The 27,685-nt window shown below is 34.3% G+C and overlaps 3 protein-coding genes across 3 annotated transcripts; all 3 read right to left on the bottom strand.

Annotated features, from left to right (window-relative positions):
* Positions 1 to 1,263: 1,263 nt before the first annotated feature.
* Positions 1,264 to 5,308, bottom strand: tvp23b (trans-golgi network vesicle protein 23 homolog B (S. cerevisiae)). The gene is made up of 7 exons (XM_059531576.1): positions 5,210 to 5,308; positions 4,889 to 4,962; positions 3,491 to 3,635; positions 3,244 to 3,333; positions 2,103 to 2,240; positions 1,891 to 2,019; positions 1,264 to 1,791 (listed from the first exon to the last, which is right to left on the bottom strand). Exons 1-7 carry the CDS (start codon positions 5,216 to 5,218, stop codon positions 1,765 to 1,767), a joined length of 612 nt encoding a protein of 203 aa, XP_059387559.1. The 5' UTR covers positions 5,219 to 5,308; the 3' UTR covers positions 1,264 to 1,764.
* A 1,078-nt stretch (positions 5,309 to 6,386) lies between these two features.
* LOC132122497 (tripartite motif-containing protein 16-like protein) lies at positions 6,387 to 14,573 on the bottom strand. Its single transcript, XM_059532839.1, has 6 exons — positions 13,952 to 14,573; positions 10,300 to 10,395; positions 9,431 to 9,664; positions 8,559 to 8,730; positions 8,327 to 8,422; positions 6,387 to 7,240 (listed from the first exon to the last, which is right to left on the bottom strand). Exons 1-6 carry the CDS (start codon positions 14,495 to 14,497, stop codon positions 6,669 to 6,671), a joined length of 1,716 nt encoding a protein of 571 aa, XP_059388822.1. The 5' UTR covers positions 14,498 to 14,573; the 3' UTR covers positions 6,387 to 6,668.
* Positions 14,574 to 17,617: 3,044 nt separating this feature from the next.
* LOC132121821 (fatty acid desaturase 6-like) lies at positions 17,618 to 27,522 on the bottom strand. Its single transcript, XM_059531575.1, has 6 exons — positions 27,236 to 27,522; positions 24,256 to 24,422; positions 22,815 to 22,995; positions 22,447 to 22,631; positions 18,806 to 18,985; positions 17,618 to 17,859 (listed from the first exon to the last, which is right to left on the bottom strand). The coding sequence occupies exons 1-6, from the start codon at positions 27,453 to 27,455 to the stop codon at positions 17,710 to 17,712; spliced, it is 1,083 nt and encodes a 360-aa protein (XP_059387558.1). The 5' UTR covers positions 27,456 to 27,522; the 3' UTR covers positions 17,618 to 17,709.
* Positions 27,523 to 27,685: the final 163 nt, after the last annotated feature.

Raw genomic sequence — 27,685 nt, 5'->3', positions numbered from 1 at the left:
GATTAATCGTTTGACAGCACTATGTTACATCCTAAGACGTATGTCATTGTTGCTGGTAATACTGTGTGTTAACTCCATATGTAACTGTGCTTCATTGATGCCTGACATCCTGTTGGGAGTTGTAGTTTTTGCTGGTTTTCCTCTGTTCCTCCCTGTCCTCTCACAGAAGACCTAATTGATGTCACCTGTTCCTCGTCAGAGCTGTGGAGAGGAGCTTGTATTTAAACCGAGGGAACGGACAAAACACCAGAGAGAGTTTGGCTGGTCTGTTTTCCCAGTTGGTGGTTTAAGCAGTGGTGCTGCTTTAAGAAAGCCTGTTGTATTTGATTGCTATTGTGTGATCAGGGCCTGTAGTGTATCTTCAAGACAGCCTGTTGTACTGGCTGTAGTGATTAGAAATTTGTTTTCTTCTTCTGCCTGCAGAGGCAGTAAGGAGGTGGGTGCCACTTTTATTTTATCAACGTATGCTTTCCTCCTGGTTTTGTGGAACAGTGAGGAAGTCAGGGAAGAGACATGTTGTTGATTTTGATGTTTTCTTTGAAAGTGAAAGTGAAAGTGAAGTGACATTCAGCCAAGTATGGTGACTCATACTCAGAATTTGTGCTCTGCATTTAACCCATCCGAAATGCACACACACAGAGCAGTGAACACACACACACACACTGTGAGCACACACCCGGAGCAGTGGGCAGCCATTTATGCTGCGGCGCCCGGGGAGCAGTTGGGGGTTCGATGCCTTGCTCAAGGGCACCTAAGTCGTGGTATTGAAGGTGGAGAGAGAACTGTACATGCACTCCCCCCACCCACAATTCCTGCCGGCCCGGGGCTCGAACTCACAACCTTTCGATTGCTAGGTAAGTTAGATTACTTTGTTTCAGTTAGCATCCCCTTTTTTGTTTGTTATTTTGGCCTTAACCCCCTCCTGAAGCTACAAGCGTCTTATTCTTTCTTTTTGAATTATCCATATTGTTAAACCTCTAATTTCCCCTTACCCTTTAATGCTGTACAAAGACTTTACATTGTAAATAAAATCTTGAAGAGTTTCCATGAGTGTGAGTGCTGGGATTACAGATAGTCAATTCTCTCTCTCACTATTTTGTTTGCAGGTTCAACGACACAATTGTTAATTTTTCTTAAATCGCATATGTAAGCTCTTTAAGAGTGCAGGTAACTTGCAATATATGTGAGAATAATGATATTAATTTATCATTAACTTTAATTGTATTAATATTTATAGGGGACATTAACATGTCTGGCAAGAAAAAAAAGAAAGAAACGGATTTAAAATTTAAAGTTAAAAGGAATTTTTAATGGTATTAGAAGCCACTTTGATTTTGACAAGTTTTAATTATGTGGTGTTGGTGGCTGACTTCACTGGGCAAAACTCCATTTATTTCCTAAATTCACTGAACATGAGATCCAATCAATCAAACTTTCATTCAATTCACTACAGAGAGTATACAGCAATTTACAGCAGAATATAAATATATACATCTTTTTTTTTCACTGTCTGCAAAACAGAAGCATAATGCATGATGTCATGCAATATTATAATAAAACATACCCTGAATACTTAGATATTAAACAAAAACTATAAAGAAGTTAAAGGTATTTTAAATGTCAAGCACATTATTAAACAGCTCGTGGTTGACAAAGCAAAAACAAATTAGTAACAACTTCTTAAGCAACCTTTGCTTCATTTTCATCTTTAAAAAAGCATAACATTAAAAGTTCATCAATGAAAACAGATGCAGACGCTCCTTCCTAAGACTCCTCTTGTTTCGTGAAAGCCTAGAAGAGAATCAAATGGAGTTAGATACTGTACCATCACACGATGCTAATGAAATTAGGATACGATTAAGAAGATGTTCTTGAATTACAATAACACACCTGTTTGAGAAACTGCCGTCCGAAATAATTTGTGGCCATGTTCTTCAGGTTTGTTCTGGCTCCTACTTTACAGCGCACATATCCGTAGAGATTGGCTCCTTGTAACACCACTCCCAAAATCACCACGGCCTGAGAGACAAGACAACATCACTCACAGATCACCATCGTCTTTCAAATAAAGACCGACAGACGAAGAGCTGCTCACAACTCACCAGCCATTTGATCTTAAAGGAGACGAGCGTAAAGAAAGCAAAGATGACCCAGACGACGGGACAGATGATCAGACCCAGCCAGAAGATACGAGACTCTGCGTTTGAGGAACGCGACGCTGAAGACTGATTCCCTCCGGCCTGCAAGCACAGAGACAGGATGTCAATGTAACACAACAAATGGAGAAATGCAAATTCACATTCACTGTATGTCATATACATGCACTCTCATTCTAAAGATGGGTGTTTAATTAATAGAATTATTCATCAAGGATACATTCAATTGATTAAATGTGACAGGAAAGAGATTTATAATACACAAACGTTTTCCATTTCAAATAAACACTTGAGCATCACATGATTTGTGAAGATAGACTGGAGAAATAAGGATGAAAATTCTGCGTTATATTAGAGGAATAAATTACATTTTATAATATATTCACATAGAAAACACTTATTTTGAATTGTAATAATATTTTTTAATAAATGCAGATAATTAATAATTATAATTATCTGTAATAATAATTATAATTAGATATTTATCACAAATCACAATATTATATAATTAATATAAACTAACCATAAACATATTACAATTTTATTAACAAATTGAATTGATAACAATCATTTATTTAAATATTTCATTATTAAAATATGCAGTAATATTAAAATATTTTAATCAATTTAATAAAATCTTAGAGGCCTACACTACATACTTTTAAAATATCAATAATAACTTAACTTTAACTTTATTGTAATAATGCATTTACTTATATATAATAATATATTTAATTAACTAAAATGTATTTAAATAATAATAATTATTATTAATAATAATACATTTAATTTTTGAACTAATTAATTTTTAAAATAAATAATTATCACAGTATTATATAATTTCTATAAACTAAATGTTAACATAATACATTTTATTAACCAATTTAATTAATAACAATAATGTAAAATAAATTTTGTGATATTATAATAATATTAAGATATTTTATTAATTTAATAAACAATGTGCCTTGGTGAGCACATTTTTCGTTTGTTTTTCTGTAAATAACAACAAAAATATTCAATATATTTTTATGCCACTCTACGGAGGACTGTGTGTGTGTGTGTGTGTGTGTGTGTGTGTGTGTACCTTTCTGGATTCAAACACCCAATGGTTTTTTCCATCATCATCCACTTGATTCCACCAGCGCAAACCCACCATCAGTCGGCCTGTTATATTCTACAACAAAACAAACCAGACAGCTTACATGCTGAGGTTTAATATGAAGGGTTAGAGGTTTGTTTGAATCTTTAAATAGGAGTTATAACAATGCTCGATTTAACTCCAGCAACTGTAATGATTTATGAACACCTGATCAGTTATTCTAAACACAAACCTTCACCGTCCAGAAGTCACATGACAGGAGGAGGATGATGGTGACCATGCAGGCGATGAAGGATCCACCGACTGAACCACACAGCAGGTAAACCAGGATAGCAGTGACCCGGAAGAACAGGTGGAAGAATGATGCCACCGGATGCCTGGAATCACACACTCGTTTATTTAGCTCATTCGTCTACATGAGGACATCCACACACCTCATGTGCAATAATTACTATAAACAAACCCAAAGCCCTACTCTAAACACACAGCATTATTAGAGTGAAAAATAATCGATTACAAATAGATTTAATTAATAAGAAAAATGTGTTTTATAATAATAATAATAATAATAGTAGTTATTAATAATTATACATTTTATATTTGTACTAATTAAAAAAAGGTATAAATATTATCACAATATTATATAATTACTATAAAACTAACCCTTAACATATAACATTTTTATTCACAAATTTAATAAGTAACAATAATGTATTTAAAGTACTTAAAGGCCTACATACTTTTAAAATATCAATAACTAACTTAACTTTAATGTAATAATGCATTTACTTATTTATAATAATAATAATAATATTTAATTAATAAAAAAATATTTAAATAATATTATTATTATTAATAATAATACATTTTATATTTGTAATAATTAAAAAAAAGGTATAATTATCACAATATTATATAATTACTATAAACTAACCCTTAACATATTAATTGACCAATTTAATTAATACCAATAATGGACTTAAATATTTCATTATTAAAAAATGTAGTGATATTATAATAATATTAAGATATTTTAACACATTTAATAAACGTACTTAAAGGCCTAAATACTATTAAAATATAAATAACTAACTTAACTTGACTTTATCATAATAATGCATTTACTTATTTATAATAATAATAATATAATATATTTAATTAATAACAAACATTTATTTAAATAATAATAATAGTAATTATTAATAATAATACATTTTATATTTGTACTAATTAAAAAAAGGTATAATTATCTCAATATTATACAATTACTATAAACTAACCCTAAACATATTGCATTATTATTAACAAATTTAATTAATAACAATAATGTATTTGAATATTTCATTATTAAAAAAATGTAGTTATAATATAATAATATTTTACAATACATTTAATAAAATCCTACTAAAAGGTCAACATACTTTTAAAATATCAATAATGCATTTACTTTTTTATAATAATGCATTAATTTACTCAAATCCTATATTATTAATAAATAATATATTTTAATTAAGAATTCGTCTTTTTTTCTCATTCTTCACATGAGGACGTCACTAAAATGTACTAAACCATGATTTAAACAGAATCATATCACAAAACTAGTTAAAGCTAACGATGACAACAAACACACTTGATCTTGTTCTTTCTCGCGGCTGAATCTTCCTCAGCATCAAATAAAGCCACATCTTCATCATCGTTTGAGTCCTGGAAGCGAAACAAGATGACAGCAGTCAGGCTCAGAAACACGATTTATAACGACTAATTAAACATTTAATTAAACCTAAACCTAGGAAAACTCGATCTGAGGCAGTGAGCTGTTTACTATCAGAGGACTGGCTAAGCTAAACCCGCGTTATTCCTTATCTTCAACGTCATTTTAGAGGAACGTAAATCATGTCTACAGTGTTTGAGAAGAATTGATAATGGAATAAAATAGAATATTTTTACTTACCAGCTTCATTTCGACTGCTGTTGTTCCTGGTCCTACTGACGTTACACGACACGTCACTTCCGGGTCTGTGAGGACTCACTACAGCGCGCCTGAACAGAAAACTTTTTTCCCCCAAAACAACAGAAACAGAGAAATACATTTTTTTTTAATTTAATGAATTTTATTTATTAATTAATTAGTAAAAAATATTTTTTATTTTTATCAGGTGCAATATCCAATTCGCAATTTATATTGTTTTTTTTTTGTATACTCTCTTCATTCCATTTATTTTTGTAAATAGCATATGTGTATAGATATATATGATATGATAATATTTAATATATAATATTATATATAAAAATAAAAGTTATAAAATACATATGATTATTAATAATTTCTATATTTGATATATTCATATATACATATGATTCGATATTTTAATGTTTTTATACACTGGTTCATTGTGGTTATTTTTTAAATTAAAACTCTGATGTGAGGATTATTCTACACAATGATAAAAAAAAAAAAATTATGTAATGATATTTATGTCACTAAAGTATGTTAAATTTAAAATGTATATGATTGATTGCTTGGATAAAAGTGGCTCTTACATTAGCCACTATGTGCCATTTTCCTCATTCAGTAATATTTGACTTTCTTTCTTGCTTTTTAATATTTGACTTTCTTGCTTTTTTTTCCACATTAATTCTGAATATAGAACTTAGGTCAAATAAAAAGCAGTTATGTAATAATTATCCTCAGTCAAACATGATCCCTGTACTCCTTTAGGCTTTGTGACATCCTAGAATGGTGCAACCGGTTATGTCTCACTGCAATTAAACACGTGGACAAATATCAGCACTTTACTGTAGCAATTTTTTATTTGCATAGACAGACAATGTTTTATTGTTGTCACATTTGATCCTAGGCACAGAATGTAACATAAAATGTGAAATATAAGGGAAAAAAGCAGCATACAGTGTACAGACTACAAAGTCATTAAATAGCCATATCTGTCCCGTTAACCCAAACCAAGTGAAATGTACAGCAATATCCAACTACGTCAAATGGGTTCGGTCACGTGTGCAATATTATTATTGCAACATGAATGAAACAATATTAAATAATCCCCACATATACTTAATATATATAAATATAAGAATAAAATATATTTACTTTTATTAATTTATATATATATATATATATATATATAGATTCATGCATGTTTGAAAAATTATACTTAAAGATATTTTTTGTGATATGTGATCAATGCACAAAACGTGTTTGTAGGTATTTTAATAGGCATCTTGTATAAATACACTGTTGTAGTCACAAAATGTAATATCAGTCAGAGGTTACAGTAGATCTCTTAAAGCCCTGTTTACACCATTGCATCTGTATCTGTGTAAGGTGAACAAAACCAGGTGTAAACAGGGCCCTATAAGAAGGAAATGATGTGGATACGAGAAGCAGAAACACTTTATTTAGGAGAGGTAACAGGAGAAGGGGTTGTCAGGGAAGCTCCTGGCTCCAAAAGCACGACACACTCCTTCTTGGGAAGCCAGAAGGCCGGGTAAAGCGGCTCCAGAAACTCAGCCTGGTACTTGTGGATGAGCACCATGCTATTCTCCACGTCGTAGAAAGCCAGCACGCCGGCAGAATAATCCACGTAGACTCCGATCCGCGTGGCTTTGGGGACACTGAGCGGCGTCTCCACATCGCTGTGCCACGCAGAGAAGCTGCGTCCGTCCCACTGCACACACCAGGAGAAGCTGTTTCCCGTGATGCAGCTGTTGCTCTCCGATCCCTTGCGGTCGATGCTCTTGTACGTCAGGCCGATGTGAGTGCCTTCTCCTCTCATGTCCACCTCGAAATAGTGGCGGCCCATGTAGAAGCTCTCGACTGTCATCACCTGCTTGAAGTGCTGGAAGCGCTCGGGGAGCTCGGGATAGCTCTGCTGCCACGGCGTGGTGTTTGTCACCTTCTTCCGTTCTTCTGTCAGACGCAGATACTGGTGGGCCGTATCTGCATCAAAGGTCAGAGGCGTGACATCTGTGGGAGAAAATGAGCGAAAAGTCAAGTCTACAGTAATATAATGCAATGTAATGCTGTTCGTGTATTATAAGCGTCACTGTCATTTCAATATCATAATGTACTATTTTACTTTTATTGTTTATATTTTACATTTTTCATTTTAAGGCAATGAAATAAATTTGAGATTGTGGGCTATAAAATGTGTTGTTTCAGACTAGTTGAAAGAAAACTTCCAACATTTAAGTGTTTATTTTATTACACGTACAGTTTTTGCATTTGCAGATTTCAATTACAATACATTTTTTAAGTGCTGTTTCCTCAAAATAACTTTTTCCCCACTTCAGCAACACTTACATACACCAAACTTAACAGTTGTATTCCAATCTATATCCTGAAGGTTTTTACTGAGGGTTTTGTTAATACAGTATATCAATCCACCTGGATTTATTACTGCACTTTATCTTTTTACATATGTATATTTCAATTACAATACATATCTCTAAAAGTTTTTCCTCCACTTCAGCAGCACTTACAAACGCTAAACGTAGCAGTTTTATTCCTGGCTATATTCTGAAGGATTTTACTGAGGGGTTTATCCATATGTCTTTGCTTGATTTTATTATTGCACTTTATCTTTTTACATCTGTATATTTCAATTACAATACAAATCTTTAAAAGTTTTCTCTCCACTTCAGCTGCACTAACATACACCAAATGTAAAAGTTTTCTTCCTCACTATATGTTTTTACAGAAGGGTTTGTTCATATATAATTCACCCGATTTATAATTTAAAGTTTAATTCTTGAAAAATGGCGAAAGTGTATTTTTTCTGGCTGTTGACTGTATTTTATGATTTATGGAGAGATAAAAACAAAATCCCATTTTGTGAAAAACCTCTAATATGTCAACAAAAAATTTGAACCTGGTTTTAACCAGTGTTTATACAGTATATTTGTTCTGGAAATGTATGCAAATGAGTGCTTTTTTTGGGGAATTCATAATTGTTGCTCTTTTGCTGATTTGATTATCCTCATTTGTAAGTGCTTAAATATAAATGCAATCAATTAACTAGGGAAGTATGGTGATGTCACCACAAACACTCACATTTAAGAAAGTCGTCTCTGGTCTCTGGGTTTGGAATTGACATGTTCTTTTTTGCAGCCATCACGGCATAAACCGTCGTCTTTATGCCTACATTATCTGTGAATTGAAACAATATATTTGAGTAAGATAGCAAACGTCATAGAACACAAATGTTTGATTTTTCTGAATTGCTCAAATTCATAGCAAGATGTGTCACTTGTGTGTGGAGATGTTTATTGTTGTGCACACTGACCGTTTTTACAGGTTTCTTTGAGTTTGTTGGAGTAGGAGGTCAGCAGGTTTTCGCACATCTCTTTTGTGGACTGTGTGATAATGCGACTGAATGACTGCAGTCGATCCATGAGGCCGATATAAATGCCAGGTAAAGACACATCAACAGCTTCCTTTTTCCACTGTGAATACTCCTGGAAAACAATACTCATATAATTAATACCGGAAACAATTAGAAAAACAATTAAAGTTCAGAAACACATTTTGCATATGCAAATGCTTGGCCAACCAGTGTTATTTTAGTATTATTTCTATCCGTGTATAAAATTTAAAAATGTATAAAATCTTAGTATCATTGAGTATCATTCATTTTAGTTTAGGTTTTATTAAATGTGTGTTTCGATCTTTGTTTTAAAATATGTCTATATTGTGTTCATTCATTTTTATTTCAGTTTTACTTTTAGTTATTTTAGCATCAAACTATACTAAATGAAAATTATAAATGTTGCCTTTTTTATTTATATACTAATATTTACAGAGAGATAATTTATTTGTAGATTTATACACTATTAAATTTGGTGTTTATTTTTATCATTTCAGTTTTCATTTTAGTTGAATTTTTAGTAACCATGTTATGTTATGTTTTGTTACTTTATTAGTGTTTTAATGTTGCTATTCAGATTTGATATTTATTCAAGTTTCATTTGAGTAAATTTAGTGCTTCTAATTAAGCTTATTTTTCCGTTTCAGTTTACAAAAGTATTTTTAATAGTTTTAGTTCACAGTAATATCCTTGTGGCCAATGCATTGCAACTTTTTAACTTTAACTGACAGCTTCACAGATGCTTTAATGTCATGATCAACCCATCAGGAAACAGGAAGTAACCTCCTTACCTGCAGGAAGTCAATGTCATTTTTGTTCTTGGTGATTTTCTCGACCTGACTCTGGGTTTTCTTGAGTTCAGTGCAGCGTTGTTCCAGATGAACCCGGATTCCTTCGGCCTGGTGCAGCGCCTGTCGCTCCTCCACCTCTAAGATCTCGCTCACTTCTTTCTCCGCCTGCTCCACGGCCGCCTGAAGTATGTTAAACTGCTCCTCGATCACTCCACGCACCTCCTTCACAGACGCCTGTGGCCAAACAGACAGACTGAGACACTTCAAAGTCAAAGAGACAACTAAAAAAGTCACTGCCAGAGCAAAACTGGAGGGAAATGTCTTAAATGACATCCATCATCTTCATTTGTAGGTCCAAACATTTAGTCATTTCTAGAATGATTAGTATTTCTTTCATATCTCCTCTTAAGATTTCAGTGATGACCTATCAAATATCATCTTATATTAAAACTGACATTAATAAAACATAAAATATTCCCAGAAAAGTTAGTCAGATAACTCTTGCTGGGTTGTTTTAACCCAACTTTGGATCAGATATGGACTAACCCAACCTTTGGGTTAAAATATTAAATTAATAAATGTAACCCAACAGCTGGATTACTCCATCTTTGACACAAAGTTGGGTTGATAAAACCCAGCATTTTTAAAAGTGTACCTGAACCTGAATTCAAAGAAGGAATGACCTTCATTACCAGTTTCTAGTTAATATGTGAACTATTAAACACTCAAGTTTATGATCTTGAATAGCCAAAGTGACTGACTATACACAAAACACACTGGTAACAGAAGTAAAATGGGGTTTAAAGAGGGTTTCATATTGATTCTAAGAGAGTAAAGTGAAGTTCAAGTCTTTGAATGTGGTGTTTTACCTCTATATTCACTGTGTTGGCCTGTAACTTGTTAATGGCGTTTTCTGCTGCTGTGACCGTCTTCACCATGTCTGTCTGTTTGTCCTGGAGCTCTCTCTGTTAACACATACAATACTGTGTATAATATATATATATATATATATATATATATATATAGGATATAGTCACTGGTAAAATATGCAATAATGTAATTAAATACTTAAAAAAAAGATAGTTATCACTGAAAAAAATATTATTTTAAATGGTTTTCAGATACAAATTCTGATTAATATTATACATTATAAAAGTAAATGTAACCAAAACCAACATGCTTTTGCATGTAAGTCTCTTTGTTCAGCTTTTGCTTTGCATTCCCCAGACAAGTTCAGACAAAAACTTCCTCCAGCAAGCACACAGCTCATGTTCAGCAGTAGTCACTGTTATTCATCTCAAACAATAGTGCATTGACTCTTACATTAAAGCAAAAAGAGTACGTTTTCTCTCCACCCTGACCACCCGATACCCCCACAATAGGTGCAGTGATCCCTGAAGCGGACGTGTGTCACTGATGTCAATGAGAACCCCTCCCTGCACGGTCTCCAGTTAAAACATGCTCAGATACACACACATGAAAGTTTGATTACTCATCCTGAGTTAGCAAGCTCAGCATTTGAAATAAAAGGGGTGCATTAACATTAAAGCAATTTGATGTTATGAATGCTACTGTCACTCAAGTATTTAACTTCACTGACAATGCAAATTAAGGGCTAGACTTCTTGTGCGTATCCACACTAGTCAATAATGTCATGAGCTCAGTGTAGTGGTTAAACTGGATATGTAAAAGAGATATGCATGTGTCATAGCTTCTCTGTTAATCAGCGTAGAGGAAGTTTCTCTCAATGTATCTGGACTGAATGGTTAGCTCCGTCTAACAACACAGTCAGGCAGGATTTGTGTTCTGTATGTTGTGTAATCTAATGCTCGTGTCAAAACATCACTAGGAATGCCCCAGATCCTCGAAAAGACCTGGACACTCCCTGCTCTGTGCTAGAGGACAATACATCAGACTCATTCACTTGACAGGGAACACCCTAACAAGCAAGGTGGATTGTTTTAAACCGTTGCATTTTAGTAAAACAGTTTTCCTAACAGTTCTGATGTCCTGAATAGTTTAGGTCTTCAACCTAGTTCACAAAACAGTGACATTTTGCAGGATATTAACCCCCGTTTTTTATTTGGAAGCATACAGTAATTTGTCAAGTTCCAAAAAATGCACATTGGATGGACTGTTAATGTATTATTAAACCAAACTGCACGCCTTCAGAAGACTTGAAATACAATCATATGCATGGCCAAATTTTATTTTTATGGTGCTTTTGCCATATTTTGAGCCTTAAATAATGCTACAAAACATTTCTCTTTCAAATAAATGAAAAAAATGCAAGTTTTAACAAAAATATGAAGCTGCTCAACACTGATAATAACCAGAAATGTTTATTTAGCAGCGATTCAGCATATTAGAAGGACTTCTGAAGATTATGTGACGCTGAAGACTGATGCTGAAAATACTGCTTTGATCAGAAATAAATTGTAATGTTTCATATATTACAGTCATTTTAAACTGTAATAATATTTTGTGCATTACAGTATTTTTGACTTGAAAAAGTTAATCATGAAATTTCTTTTCTGAGGAAAGAAAGTCATACAGAATTGTATAAAGGTGAGCAAATCATGAAAAATATGTTCATTCTGGAGTAAATCTTGTTTTCCTAGTTGCCTGTGACGTGAATGCTCATGCACAGCCGGATGTAACCATCTTTATTTGTGTAGCATGCAAATTTGCCAGAGAATTTGACCGTAAAAAACCCAGTTTTCACATGCGGCCACAGCCAAAAACCATCAAGAAAAGATATCAAGGAATGTTTTTGGCATGTTACAAACATTAAACCACCTGTTGAAGTGCTGCATCATCTTGAAAACGTCATGTTACAGAAAGAGTGTTAACGATCTGGTTCTGGTCGCACTGAGTAACCTCTCTTTAAAAAATACCATGAAGATTTTTCTGCTTTCTAATGCTCTGTTTGTAGTTTATTTATTGATAAGTGTGGTCATGTCGGTCCTCACTACATGCTTCATATTCTCGAGGAGATGATTACACACAGACGTCACGAATTGACTTTCACAACTGGATGTAGAACCAGTTGCAGATTGAAGAGCAGTGTATGTTCATTAGAGATGCATTCAAATTTTACACAGTGAGGTTTCTGTCAGGAAAGGAGAAATTAAAAGAGATCCTTTAAATCCTGATAGTCACACTTGAGATTCAAGAGCAAATGAGTTAAACTCACACTTAACTACTGTACGCCGTAAATACATCACTAACCAAGCTTAACCAAAGAATAAAAACTCAACTCTCCTCAAAAAGACACATAATCTGAACATCATTTATGATTTATGATGTTCATTGTGTGAGGTTGATCACATCATCACGAACAGCCTTGATGACCACATTAATCATGAGCACAGGTCTCTGTTACAGTATGTGTGACCTGATAGCAAGATGAATGACTTCATCTGATGAGATGAATGAGATCTGATCTGCATCAAACACAGAGACATGCATCCGGATATAGTTTTGTGCTGTATGATCTAACAATAGTCAGAGCATGAACATTCTGTTCCTTATTTCACTGAAAGGATTCATTAGATTTAGGGAGCAGTTTGCATGTTTGAGGCTAAAATCATCACCCTTTTAAGGTAAAGTGTAAGTTGTTAAAGTCTACATTAGTAAGTTGAGTGCAAATGTGGCTGAATTCGGAGCAGCATCCTACTCTTATTATTTCTGCCTTGTATTTATATAAGGTATCTTATGCATGCTAGTCTGAGCATCTTGAAACAGCAACATTGGCCCAGTGGTATGATTTTGGAGCTGGACTATCTGTTTGACTGACCAGTGGCAGACAGAGAAGTGTTTGGGAATTTCTTTTTTTTTTTTTGCATCTCATGCAAAAATTGCATCTTTCACTGACGATCAAAACGGCTGTGCAACATGGAGCCTTTTGCCCCAAATATATACATTTCCCCAAATAATTTTCACTCTCATTTCTCAGCAACAGATTATTACATAGAAACGTTTGCATTTTAATCACTTAAATTAAAACGGATCTTTTGTCATACACTACTGTTCAAAAGTTTGTAGTCAATTACATTTTTTTTAAATACTTCAATCAGCGAGGATGCATTAAATTGATCAAAAGTCACATTTATATATTACAAAAGATATCTAATTTAAACTAAACGTTGCTCTTTTCACCCTCAAATCATCAAAGAATCCTGAAAATAAATATATCAATACTTAAAATAAGAAAAAAATGTTTCTCGAACAGTAAAACAGCATCTTGGAACGCTTTCTGAAGGATCATGTGACACTGAGCAATGTTGCGGAAAATTCAGCTTTGCATCTCAGAAATAAATTATATTTTAAAACACATTACAATAGAAAACATATATTATAAATTATAATAATATTTCACAATGTTACAGTATTTTTGATTGATTAAATGCAGCTCTGGCGAGCATAAGAAACAAAAACCACAAACTTTAGAGCGTAGATTCTCATTTCAGCTACAGTACGTAAATATTACGCACCATTTGGGGATACTGAAAGGCGTACCTCTATCCTCGTGCGCGCCTCGGTGATGGGCACGGCGCTGTGTCCGCGGTGGTCCTCCGTCACGCACTCCTGACACACGCAGCACGCGTCGGCGCAGCAGAACAGCTCCAGCGCGCAGCGGTGCGTCTCACAGGTGCGTCTCTCGATGTCCCGCAGCGGCTCCACCAGCCGGTGGCTCTGGAACTTGACGTTCTCCAGGTGTGGCCTCAGGTGAGCCTCGCAGTACGACACCAGGCAGGTCAAGCACGACTTCGTGGCGCGGCACGGCCGGTCGATGCAGGAGTCACAGGTGACATCGTTCGGCCCCAGAACCTCCTCTTCATCCTGAGGCTTCTGAGGGTCCTCTGACTCCTTCAGATCCTCCTGAATCTTGCTTTCTTCAATAGTCTTGGTGTCTTTCTCTCCATTGGTGTGGATTTCTGTCTCTGGAGATCCATTGGTCTTCTCCTCTGTGGACTTCAGATTGTTCTGCTCTGGGTTCTTCTGGAGTTTTTCTGAACTCAAGCTGCTAGCGGGCAGATCTGCTGGCAGCACCACGTCGCACATGGTTTCTCTCCTTCAGTCTTGAGCTTTGACTTAAGTTTAAAGTTGAAGCCAAGCCCTAACTTATGAGAAGTGAGTTGAATCTAAGCCACGCCCCCTGAAACGCAACTATTTCCTCATATTCTTCTCAAACTGATACAGTTAGAGGCGGAGGGCGGGGCTACACTGAAATGTGGGCGGGGCTCGTATGCAGATCAGAAAGGCATGGCTTCATGTAAAGTAATTATTTAATTACTTTAGTAATTAAATGTCAGTCAGTCAGTCTGTAACTTTTGTTACAGACTGACAGAATTTTCTGTGGTTTGCTGGTTATAGTTCATTACTCATCCGCAAACCAGTTTACAATGTACAAACGAGTCAGACCTAGAAACTTCAACTGTTCTTGCGGTCTTTTTATTTATTTATTTTTTCAGGGTAGGAGTTGTGTTTTTAAGATGCTGTGTTAAAACGAGTCAATTAATAGCTTTATACAATGAAAATCTTGGCCTATAGCTTTTAAACTCATGCATGCTTCTATAGGCCTATATTCAAAATAGGTGTTCATTTTGGTATTAAGTACACTGGTGACTCTGTAAATGAGTCGCTTGTAAAGATTCGTGTTGTGGCTCTTCAGTCTTAGCCTGGCTCCGGCCTCCTACGTACTTCCGCTCAGTTTCATTTCCCTTCAGTACTCAGTACAAATGAAATGTACGAGAGTCTGGTAGAACCAGGCTACTTCAGTCTAACAGCAGAATAAGGTTTTTAGGAAACCTCTCCGAGATAAAGGTCAGTGCTGCCACCTGCTGGACAAAGACAACTGACACATGATCCAGAGCCTCAGAGCCATTTCTTTTCTTAAAAAGAACATAAAAAACGTGTTTTTCTAGACATTAGCAGTCTCTATAGTGATGTCAAGCTTAAATAAATAAACAGTAAATAAAAATGTAAATATAATGGGAATGTGTGTGTGTGTGTGTGTAATATATATATATATATATATATATATATATATATATATATATATATATATATATATATATATATATATATATATATATTGTATATATGTATATATATGTATATATTTGTTTATGATGCATATTAATTAAAAACAATTAAATGCTGTTTTAAATAATTATTTTTAAAATTTCTATACATATTCATTTATTTTTATTTACATTTACATTTAGTCATTTAGCAGATTTAGCAGTTTAGTCTAACACAGCACACCTAGCAAGGTTTTTTTTATATTAAAAGTATATATTAATATTATGTGTGTGTGTGTATGTTTGTATATATATATATATATATATATATATATATATATATATATATATATATATATATATATTAGTAAATGCATGAACAAACAGTTTCAATATCATATTGAAAATAATGTAAAAAATAATTAAAACATTTAATTTGATTATTTACTTGAAATATGATTTCATTATAATAATACTATTTTTACTCACGTTTTTCCAATCCCTTCTGACTTTCTGTCTTCCATGGTTGACAGGAAAACATGCTGCCATGTACATACAATGCAAGTTAAAATGGGAAAGATGATAAAAAAACAATAAAAGCAAGATGAAAGTCATCTATATGAATTGTGTGCCACATTCCAAGTCTTCTGAAGTCATAAAAATAGCCTTGTATTGTCAGAAAATCTTGCAGAATCAATATAGGGCTACATCAAAACAGTTGAATATCTATTTCAGTTTATTTGACCAGTAACATAAATGTATAAACTTTATTTTCAAATTAAAGAGGAGAGCAACATTCTCTCATACACACATGTCAGTATCACACACTTACATTCACGAGCATTCAGTGGAAGCAAGTCAAAGGTGAAGGATTTTGATTAAAATCACTGAATTATAAACAAAACGCACCCCATTTATCAGTGCATAAGTACAACTGTGAATATGATTATTATGTGTTTAGGTCATAAAACTGCATTTCCCACACATTCATTCCAGTTAAAAGTACTCAAATCTACTGTGCGCTAGAGATTATACAGTGGTATTGTTGTTGGCAAATTCAAATGTTATCTACAACTGTAATAAAAAGAGAAAGTCTTAATTTCTGTCTCCTACATTTGCTTTAATCTACACAAAAACTGTGTTTCAAATCCTAGCGAGCAGCCTATCTAGACAGCATTTGATGACATCACTACCATCAAGACACCTTCATTTGGCCAACATTTTAAAAGCAGCATCACACCTAACCATGGCTGAGAAAACAATCTCATGATGCATTGCAAACTATATTGGAATCAACAGTCTAATTAAAAATGAAAATAGTTTCTTAAAGGGATAGTAACCCAAAAATGTTGTCGTGTTCCAGACCTGAATGAGTTTCTTTTTTTCTGCTGAACACAAATAAACTATTTTAAAGAATGTTGGTAACCAAACAGTTGACGGTAGCCATTGACTTACATAAAAATAAAAAAAAAATACAATGGAAGTCAATGGCTACCGTCAGTTGTTTGGTTAACAACATTCTTTAAAATATTTTCTTTTGTGTTCAACAGCTGAAAGACATTTCTTACAAGTTTGGATCAACCTGAGGGTGAGTAAATGACAGAATTGTAATTTTTAGGTGAACTTTCCCTTTAAGAGACAGCAAAGGCAGCTCACTAAACCTTTGAACAAAGCTAAAGTGTGTCCTGCACAGATCGGGTGAAGTTTTATGCATCTTTTCTGAGAGATGGTCTATGGTCAGAGGTCATGTATGATAAAAACAGCAGTGATTTATTACCACTGATCTGACATCAGCACATAAAACAACGATCCTTTCATTCAATAATGTCATTTAGCGAAGCGAACAGAAAGCACAGTCATAAATGAAAAGAGGCCCTCTTTGCACAGCGTTGCTTTTTATAAAGTCAACACCATCCTTTGTACTTTCTTATTGCATTATCCTGGTCTATTCACGATTCATCAGTGCAAATTATTCTAAACAAACAAATATTTATCTCCATAATCCTTCATCAAACTGTCATCCATCTCTAAATGCACTTTCTTTTCCAGCTCATGCAATCATTTAAATCTCATCTAGCGTGTTTTTTTTGTCAAATACCCTGTTTCTTTTCATAAATATATCACGTTCTGCAAGTAAAGCAGGTTGTGAGCTGTTAACTTTAATTCTAATGGCTTTATGAACCAATTGAAAATGTATAAAATCTGGACGGTGGTCATGTCAGTGTCCTTCTTCTGCTCTTCATCCAGTCATCACTGGATTCCCACCAGTTCAGTGATGGGCGGAGTGAACACCATCAGCTCCTGATATCTGTGGAAGAACAGACTCAGACGAGAGACGTAAGCGTCCTCTTGATACGGCAGCTTCTTCTCCTTCAGATACTGAGACACGAGCGGCTTCACCTGACACAATCAACATAGGTCTTTTTTAATCTAGCATATTGTCTTTATTGCTTAATTTATCCGTTTTGGTCTAGTTTAAATAATGTTGCTTGATTAGTTTAATCATTTCAGTGAAAGTATTGTTACTGTTTAACAATTGCCATATTAACCTTATCTATTACTATTTCATTTTTAAAATGAATCTTGGATAATTTTAGTTCATTACTTTATTCCGTTTTGTGAAATGTATTGTTTCTTTTAATTACTGTAAATTTATTTGTGCTTAATTTTAATTGAATAAATTACTTATATATTACATATTAGATTTTTACTTTGTTACAATTTAATCTATTGAATTGTTTATTTGTATTGTGTACATTTAGTTGGCATATCATCCTTACCCATGAATATTTCCTATTTAATTAATCTTGTTTGACTGAGATTAATTAAATAGAATTATTATTAATTATGAATTAAATTATTGCTCTTTGGGAATTTTATTAATGTTTTTTTTTCTGATAAGGCTGCATTTTAATTGATTTAAATATTAAGGTAATTTTTTTACATATCCTGTTTATCATATTAATTAGTTTTTTATTTTTGAATTTAATTTACTATACTAAAGAATGTAATGTTTATTTGTAATATTTATTTCTTTAAATTATGTGAATAAGTAATAATAGAAATATAATGAATAAACATGAATAATTACAAATTATGATAAATATATATTACAAAATATTTTAAATTCATTTAAATTAAATTACAATTACAAATTCAATTTATTATACATTATAAAATTTAGAAAAACAATACATAAAATTATAAATTTATTTTAATACTTAAAATAAATACATGTAATGATTTAATTTAAAAGTTATTACTAAAAAGTTATATAAAAATGGTAGCATTATTTATGTTATTTAACAATCATATATTTGGAGGGGTGTGTGGTCGGAGCGCACACCTTCAGGCACATGTTGTCAGACAGGAATGGGAAGAGGTGATGCTCCACGTGGCAGCTGATGAGGGAATGGCCGAAGGTCCAGTCCAGCAGCAGGTTTCGGGGAAGATTGAGGACTCCGTGTGTCATCTGGTAGATGCGCTTGGGCCGGTTAGTGGCAGAAAACATTGGCAGGCCGATGTGCTGCGAAAGCAGAGACACAAAAACCAACTCAAAAAAAGAAAACAGCGTGTTTGATCTTTAAGTGGGGGCTTAAACACATGAGAATAGCACACCATTGTTGGGAAAAGTTACTTTTAAAAGTAATGCATTACAATATTGCGTTACTCTCTTAAAAATTAACTACATTGTTACTTTTTATGGAAAGTAATGCGTTACGTTAGTTTTGCATTATTTGCTCATTACTTTTTAAGTATGAGCAGGGCTTGATCATTTTTAATGTGAGAAGTTCTATTTATAGTAAATGTAAAAGCCCTTTGACACCAAAAAGTGTAATGAATAAACCTCAGGCTGAAGGAAAAGTAAATTCACGTCTTTAAACACAGGAGAAGAAGGTTCAACACTCTTCAGCAATTAAAAAAAAAAACAATGAAGCACAATTGTTAGTTTATCTAAAGTCATGTTTGCTTATTAGTACGGTTGAACTGGATCATCAAAGGTCAGCAGCAAAGACATTAGTTAATAAAATAGGATTGGATACATTTGTTTTCTTTAACATTTAATTATTGCAGGTTTGCGTCACATTCTGAGTTTAATTCATTTTGGTGAATACTAAATGTTTTTTTTTTTGCGATTGGTATAAATTAATGCACATTCACATTTAGTCTAGAACTACATCATGTTCACACAGTGCACACAATGCCTCTGTTCTTCCGATTTCTCCCAATAAGGGGACAGGAGACTCGTCAGTCAATAAACGAGAAAACAAAGTAACTTCTTTTTTGAAAAAGTAACTCACTTATATTTTCTTGTAAATTAAAAAGTAATGCGTTACTTTACTAGTTACTTGAAAACTCACGTTACCCTACTGTTTATCACACACACACACACACACACACACTGTAAAACACTGCTGATATGAACCAGCCGCACAGCATTCACCCCTAAACAAAGATCTCAAACATTGTTGTGCGTCTCAGCTTTAAACCAGCAAAAATACCTCAAAGGATCCGCACAATACAAAAGTACAAAGATACAAAAGTATCTCCCTTTGCTGTGCCTGGGAAAATCATGCGTGAATTGTTCTCTGCCGTTTTACTTTTTTCTGTAGTTGAACCCTGTGAACCTCGTGAGCAGGAGAACAAAGCCATATTGAGCGGGTCTCGCGGGAAAGGATAGAGAGGCACACAAAGGCAGGGAAGGATTGAAGCAGACTTCTTCACCTAAACTTAACCTTAACCATGAGTAATCCCTAAAATCAGAGGAAATGATAGATGAATGACACTGATGTACAAGCACCAAACAGTGATTTTAAGCGTAAACTTCACAAAATCTATAAACTGGTTCTTCAAATCTGATTGGTTAATCACAATGTTGTTCCAGGGACAACAAAGATGTTGTCCCAGGAACATGTCTCACTTGGTAAAATCAGGTTCTGCAGAGAGGCACACAAAGGCAGGGATGGATTGAAGCAGACTTCAGCTGAATAGCATGGAAAGTTCACACTCAGAAGGATTACTCTTATGAGCCTGAGAGAGACGACAGAATAGTGTAGTGCTGAAGTGTTACTGTACGACCAGAGAGTTATGATGATAGTGGGTTGTGTGCTGTCTGGATTAAGCTCAAGCCCACAATTATACTAAGCAAGGCAAGGCACGTTTATTTATATAGCACATTTTGTACACAATGGTAATTCAAAGTGCTTTACACAAAAAAAGGAAAATAATCATGAAGGAAAATAATATCAAAAATAAATCAAGCAATTTAAAAACTTTGAAAATGGTTTAAAAATTAACTTATTTAAAATGATTTAAAAAAATACAGTGGAATCAGTTCGGACATTGCACAGTGCTCATTCAATAAATGCACAGCTAAACAGATGAGTTTTGAGTCTAGATTTAAATGTGACTAGTGTTTTAGCACATCTGATCTCTTCTGGAAGCTGATTCCAACTGCGGGTGGCATAGTAACTAAAGTCGTACTCCCCTTGTTTTGTGTGAACCCTTGGTATTTCTAACTGACTCGATCCTAATGATCTGAGTGCTCTGTTAGGTTTATATTCAGTGAGCATATCTGCAATATATTTCTGTCCTAGGTCATTGAGTGATTTATAAATGAGTAAAGTACTTTAAAATCAATCCTAAATGTAACTGGAAGCCAGTGTAAGGACCTGAGGACTGGTGTGATATGCTTAGATGTCCCTGAGCAGTGCTTGTTTTGGCTGCGTGGTGTTATCAGTGTCCTTGTGGGATATGTCAACCACATGATGACTCGGACCCGGTGTGTGTGTGCTGAATGGATTGACACACTCTGCTGAAGGATGACAGAGGGAGAAGTAGATATTATCCTTGAGCACTCAAGCACCAAGTTTGTTTGGGTGGAGGCCATCCGGTTTAAACAATTGTCTATGGCCCCAGAAAAGATTGAAATTGTCGATGAAATTCACTCCTTTTATATTACAAGATCTTTGTAGCCATGTGTTCAGCCCAAGCAACTGTGAAAACATATTTGTTCCCCATGCTGGGAGTGGTCCACTGATGAACGACTGAACTTTGAGTCTTCAAAGTGTTTCAAAGAGTTCACTGAAGTCCTTCTTAAGGAGTTCTGACTGCTCTTTCCGAATATCATTCTTCCCCACATGATTTGCAGTCTTGTGCTTCATCAGAATGTTCTGAAGTTCCTTGTTCACATCAGAGACCATTGCTTGAGGAAGGCAGTCTGTTGTTGTAGTCCTGCTACTAATGTTTCTGATAACAGTCACGCACTATCAGAGTCCTGGGCTCGGCTGCGCTCTGAGCTGAAAGCCGCTGTCTTCTTGTCCTTGAGCGCTTGTTAGCAGTGTTAGCTGCTGTCTGATACGATCCATCTTTAATCACATTTAGGGATTACTCACCCGCATTCATTAATGCTTCAAATCTATAGCTTATTAGTTGCAAGCTATACATCACTAGCATGCAAAAACAACTATATTTCCATATGTTCTGAAGATAAATAGTGTACATTTATATTTTCTGAGCATGCAAAACAACTGTTTTTTTTTTAAATAAATGGTATAAATGCTTATAATTTATATTTTCCGAGCATGCACAAACTGCTATATTTTATATTTTCTGAAGAAGTGTAAATAATGTAACTATTATTCACTAAACATGCAAAAACATATTATTATATATTATTTAATAGCAACAAATTTTTTCTAAAGAGAAGTGATATAAATAGTTTGATATATTTACTGAGCATGTCAAAACAACTGCAGCATGCAAATTTTCCGAAGATAAGTAGGGTAAATAATTTAATTAGGATTTTCTGAGCATGCAAAAACAACTATTTTTCATATTTTATTGAAGATAATTGGTGTAAATAATTGATACTCTGGTTGTATCTCAAACAGCTGTAGAAGCATGGAAATCAATAATATTGATGCACCACCAAATATATCAGTCATATAAAAATGCAGCTTGCTGTCTTTTTGCATTTGATCTCACCTGAAATATGTTGACGTGTATGTACGGCAGGGAGAACATGGCTCTGCACAGAAGCATGACCAGCAGAGCGGAGCTGCACGACAGACCCGACACACACCTGAGCAGATAATACTGAGAAAAAAAGCCCAGACACACACACAGGACGGTGCGCAGGATCAGGAGCGGAGACTGACCCTTCAGCTGACCTGAAACACATGACAGAATATGCTGGAGGTTTCAAAAAGTAATTTATATCCTCAGAACATTTCTTATGTCTAAATGAAAAGTTTGCCACAAAATGATCACACATGGTTTATCATCTCTTTATCACATATTAACTGGTTAGGGTGCATTGAAAAGCTGTGTCTGTGAGGACTGAAAGGCCTCACTGATGGCGACGATGGGCGTGATGATGGGGACGGCCAGCGGCGCGATGAACAGATAGACGGATCGAGGCAGGAAGGGCATTTTCCAGGTGCTGGAGTCTCCCAGAGTGATCACATTAGTGTGAGCGTGATGCATCTTAACGTGAGCCTGAACGCCGGCCCGCGCTGAGAACGAGCCGCACACCTGAGAGACCGCAGAGATTCACATGATACATGCAGAAGAGTACAGAAGAGACCACAGCTCATCAAAATCTCTTCTCATTTAAGAGTTTTTGCAGCATTTAAAACAGAAAAGATATGTAAATGAAGAATTGTGCACCATTTCTAGGTGACGATTCTACCAAATGTAAGTAAATAAGTGTCACTGATCAAGTAACTCTTTGTACAGATGGTCAAATGTACTTGCTTTTACTGAAGCTCAAGATGCTTGTTGGAACATCTCAAATCATTCGAGATTTTAATTTAATGTGATGATTTAATAATTAAATATATTTAGATTACGACATATTTAAATTGTAAATGTATAATTAAATTAAATTGATACAATTTTTACATATATTTGCAAAATGTGTATTTATACATACATAATAAATATACACAGAACACACACATATATTATGCAAACAAAAACTTTTTTATTTTGGATGCGATTCCCGATGAATCATTTGACATCAGTAATTTATATATTACTTCAAAAGTTACTTCATCAGTTTTTTTTGCTGTATTATTAAGTGGCATTTTAACTGATTAAATAATCTAACTTGCAAATTAACAATTTAATTTCATTAAAATAATAAAATATTTTAAATAATTAATAGTTAAATATTTTAATACTTTAATTTACTGTTTTAATTAAATAATTAGCAAACATTTAAAAATCTAGATGTAAATATTTAATATATTAAATAATAAAAAAAATAATAATAATTTACATTTTAAACTAAATATAGGTCAGTTGTTCTTGGTTCAAATGAAGCTCAAGATACTTTTTTGGAACATTCTCCAGTGCTCCTGTCATTAAAAACTGAACATTTGATTCGGAAATCTGATTACATTCATATTGTTGTTCATACTGCATATAAAACTATAAAATCGAATAACTTTTCGGCCCCACTGTTTATACATGAGCACAGACTGCTTCCATGGAATATGACCAAAATTATAACTCTTTTACATTCTTGATTAATCTAAATCCTCTTAGTCTATGAAGTAAATTCATGAAGAATTAATCGGAGAAATTCTTTCCATACTTTTGCATTTTTGTGTTGCAGAGAATTAGCTCCATGTGCAACACACTTCACTTACACATCACACAGATGTCCCAAAACACATGGAATTAAGGTGAAAATGGAAAACCATGCTTCTCTTGGTGCTTTTTCTTTGTAATGATAGATTTCCCTATATTAACAATGTTTAATAATTTCACATGGGCAGCAAGTCTCACTTCGATGAAGAAGACGGCCCAGAAGTGTGCCCAGGCCGGAGACTCGCTGAGTGCGCCGTGACTGGCCAGGTGTGTGCCTTTAACAGTGATGACAGCGTGAGCCACGCCCATCATCAGAACACCTGACAGGAAGTACAGTGTCTGACATGAACCCAGCAACAGGAACCCTGCAGACACAAGAACAACATCACTGCAGCTGCGTGGAGAGCGAATCAACACAAACGTATGAGCACAAACAGATCACGGAGACATCTAGATAATCAAAGCTTTGACACAAAAAGCTTGCATTATGTAACTTCTAACAGGTTTAGAAATGAGTTATTGAGAAAACACCGAAGTACAGACGATTTTCAATCTAAAGTTTCTAGTAAATTTCTCAATGAGTAACACAGAATTTTGAACCAGAAGTTTTTTTTTTCTCTTGTAAAACATGCTATAATCGTTGGTTAAGGTTGCATTTACATAACAATTGTAATAAAAACGTTGTAATTCAACAACGTTGTCAAAACAACGTTGTCAAAACAAACACAACTAAAAACACTGTATTAAGAATGCCAGGCCAGTAGATGGCGATCTCACTTTGTAAAAAAACATTATGCAAACATGTAATATGCATTTTTAATCTACTGTACTGTTTTCTTAAGCCCCATGATGCTTTGCACAAACTATGGGAGTAACTTCACACTGTAACCTTTGTACACTGTAAACAATCAGCAAAAGGTTTGCTCTATGAGCGCAATAAAATTCAGTTTCAAAAACTGAGCACAATGAGGTGACATCATTTTACTCACCCTTTAACCATCGATCATTAAAAGGAAATTCAAAAGTGTAAAAGCATTAACAAATTACTTTCAACATACCATTAATAAATCCTGAAGAGCCTCCTTCAATCTTTAGCAATATTATGTGCATGTTAAATATCATTATGTATGTCTATATTTCGTAACAATTACATTTTACAGCATCTGTGTGAAGACAAACCTGGAAAGAGACGTGAGGATTTGGAAGGAAAACTGAAAGTTTCTTATCCTCTATCGTAAATTAAATCGGGAGAGCAGACCACAAATGCACAATATATGTTGACTTTTTTCATTTACTTAGAGTGGAACACAAAGGAAATATTAAAACAATCAGGAGGAAAATAATGCAGCGAGCTGAAAAGAGCTATTAACGTTATTCGCCTGATTTCTGATAATAGAAAATGCATAAAAATGTCCAGCACATTCATTTAAAATAAGGATTATTGGTAGCGCAATCATGATTTAAAATGATTTGTTGCAGTCTTTTTGAGCAGAACTTCCCCAAAACCGGAAGTGTCTCCCATAATTTTAATTGCAGTAGGCTTATTATAGGAATAAGGTGAATACACTGAACATATAATCTCTGGCAGTGAATACTCGTAAATAATTTTGAATTCACATTTCATTTGGTATCTTTTTATATTAAATTATGTATTATGATTGGTATGTTTGAAGAAATATCTGCTTTTAATTATTTAATCAAGCAATGGTTATATTTATTTTTATGTTTCTGGGCATTATTTATTATTATGTATTATTTAAAAAAGTATCATGTAGATCATGCATTTTTTTTTTTTTTTTTTTTACTTTTTGGTGTCATAATTTATATTTGTTTTTGCAAAATCCAAAGACTGCCACTAAATAAAAAAAATATGATGCTGTTAATTAAATTATTATACAAGCCAAAACAACAGGAGATTGCATTGAGATTGAGTGTTAAAATATATATTTTTTTCTCATAATTTGCAGTTTTGACCCCCATCGCTGTTGGTTTCTCCCACTGCTGCAGGAAACTGGATCTGCCCAATTTAGATATTAAAGGGATCGTTCACCCAAAAGTGAAAATCCTGTCATCATTTACTCACCTGTACGAGTTTCTTTCTTCTGTTGAATGGTAAAGGAAGACATTTTTAAGAAAGATGGTAAGCAAACAGTTTCTACCCCCTTTTTTCTTATTATGGAAGTCAATGGGGACCAGCAACTGATGGTCTTCATTCTTTCGCGTTCAGCAGAAGAAAGAAATTCATACAGGTTTGGAACAAGTGAGTAAATGAAGACTACCTGAACCTGAACTATCCCTTTAACCATCACCAATGTCTGAAAGCTTAAAAGCTTACTATATAAAGAAGTTGTTCGGATTGAAAGTCAAAGAACGTTTGGCAGGAAACAGAAGTTTTGGTTTCTTTGTCAGTGTTAAAGGGAAGTTTAATCCAATAACCAGCTGGGACGGCACGTCTAAACTAGTCAACAATTTGTTTTTAACGCACAGAATCCTTAATACTCCCAACTGATGACATCACACACCTTCATACAACTCCTACAGGCCGTTGTAAACACAATGACATGTTGAAATGAAAACAACCACAGCATAAAAACACACTCTGAATGTTTCCTAGACTCTGAGCAACTTAAATCAAAATGCAAGTATTTTTAGGCTACTGAAACAATGGATACTTAAAATACTGTACTTCACATTTCTTTGTAATAATTTGTAAATTTCTACAAATTATGAGTGGAAACTGTTTAAAAGTAAAGCGTATTTCCAGATATGAATGGGTGAATCTTCAATAAAAAAGGAAATTATATTTTGCATAAAGAAAAGTATGCCTTGCCATACATGCATGCATGATTGTTACATTTTAATTCAGTAAAATTCTCACTATTCTAATTTACTTTTTAAATGTTTTTGTAATTCCTTTAATTATTCTCATTAAATCAGTAAATATATATAATTACTATACTATTTTATTAATACATAAATTGTTCATTAATCGGAATAATGGAATTTATTTTTTAGTTTTATTTTTTGCTTTACAGTAATGAGAATTTAAAGTGGAAATGTGGCTAATTTTCATGGACGTTATATGGACTCTAAATAGTTATTTTGATTTCTTTTGTTTGTTTGGAGATTCTCCCACAGAGCATGTGTGTCTAAAATATAAAGTTGTGAAAGTTTGTACCTGCCGGTAAACTGATGAAGGCTGCGGTGAGGATGCTGCAGTCTATTCCTCTCCTCTCCCACCAGCTGCTCTCTCTCACACTCTTCTGCACCAGGCGCGTGAGCTCCATCATCAGCGTCTCGCGCTCGGCGTCCGCCTGCGCTTCGTCCCGGGGTCCTTCTCCATCCCGGGACGCGGTGTCTCTCCTCTTCTCTGGATTGCTCTGCATGTTAGCGCACATGGCTCACGCGCAAACCATCGTCCCGCAAGCGAAACAAGACAGAGAGAGACTTTAGTGCTGACTGTGCTAGAAACGGATCTCTCTCTCTGTTTCTTTCTCGTTCCCACGGCGATGCTGTTGGCAGGAGTGTCCTCAATGCTGTAAGAGTCCTGCGTCATCTCCTATCACAAGAACACACACACACACTTACACACACGTTTGATGTGGACTCTCCATGCTGTACAAACGGT

This window comes from Carassius carassius, chromosome 40 (genome assembly GCF_963082965.1).
Source record: "Carassius carassius chromosome 40, fCarCar2.1, whole genome shotgun sequence".
In the NCBI taxonomy this organism is placed as follows: Eukaryota; Metazoa; Chordata; class Actinopteri; order Cypriniformes; family Cyprinidae; genus Carassius; species Carassius carassius.
This window is presented reverse-complemented; position numbering and strand designations above follow the sequence as displayed.

Excerpts from the sequence above, each read along its gene's own strand:
- tvp23b (XM_059531576.1), bottom strand. Across the intron at positions 2,241-3,243 it reads GGGTGTTTGAATCCAGAAAG|GCCGGAGGGAATCAGTCTTC; the intron begins GTACACACACAC and ends CTGTGCTTGCAG. Across the intron at positions 1,792-1,890 it reads GACGGCAGTTTCTCAAACAG|GCTTTCACGAAACAAGAGGA; the intron begins GTGTGTTATTGT and ends ATTCTCTTCTAG.
- LOC132122497 (XM_059532839.1), bottom strand. The coding sequence starts at position 14,497 with ATGTGCGACGTGGTGCTGCCAGCAGATCTGCCCGCTAGCAGCTTGAGT. Across the intron at positions 10,396-13,951 it reads AGGCGCGCACGAGGATAGAG|AGAGAGCTCCAGGACAAACA; the intron begins GTACGCCTTTCA and ends ATGTGTTAACAG. Across the intron at positions 7,241-8,326 it reads CAGAGACGACTTTCTTAAAT|ATGTCACGCCTCTGACCTTT; the intron begins GTGAGTGTTTGT and ends TTTCTCCCACAG.
- LOC132121821 (XM_059531575.1), bottom strand. The coding sequence starts at position 27,455 with ATGTGCGCTAACATGCAGAGCAATCCAGAGAAGAGGAGAGACACCGCG. Across the intron at positions 22,996-24,255 it reads GGGCCGTCTTCTTCATCGAA|GTGTGCGGCTCGTTCTCAGC; the intron begins GTGAGACTTGCT and ends GCGGTCTCTCAG. Across the intron at positions 22,632-22,814 it reads CACGCCCATCGTCGCCATCA|GTCAGCTGAAGGGTCAGTCT; the intron begins GTGAGGCCTTTC and ends CATGTGTTTCAG.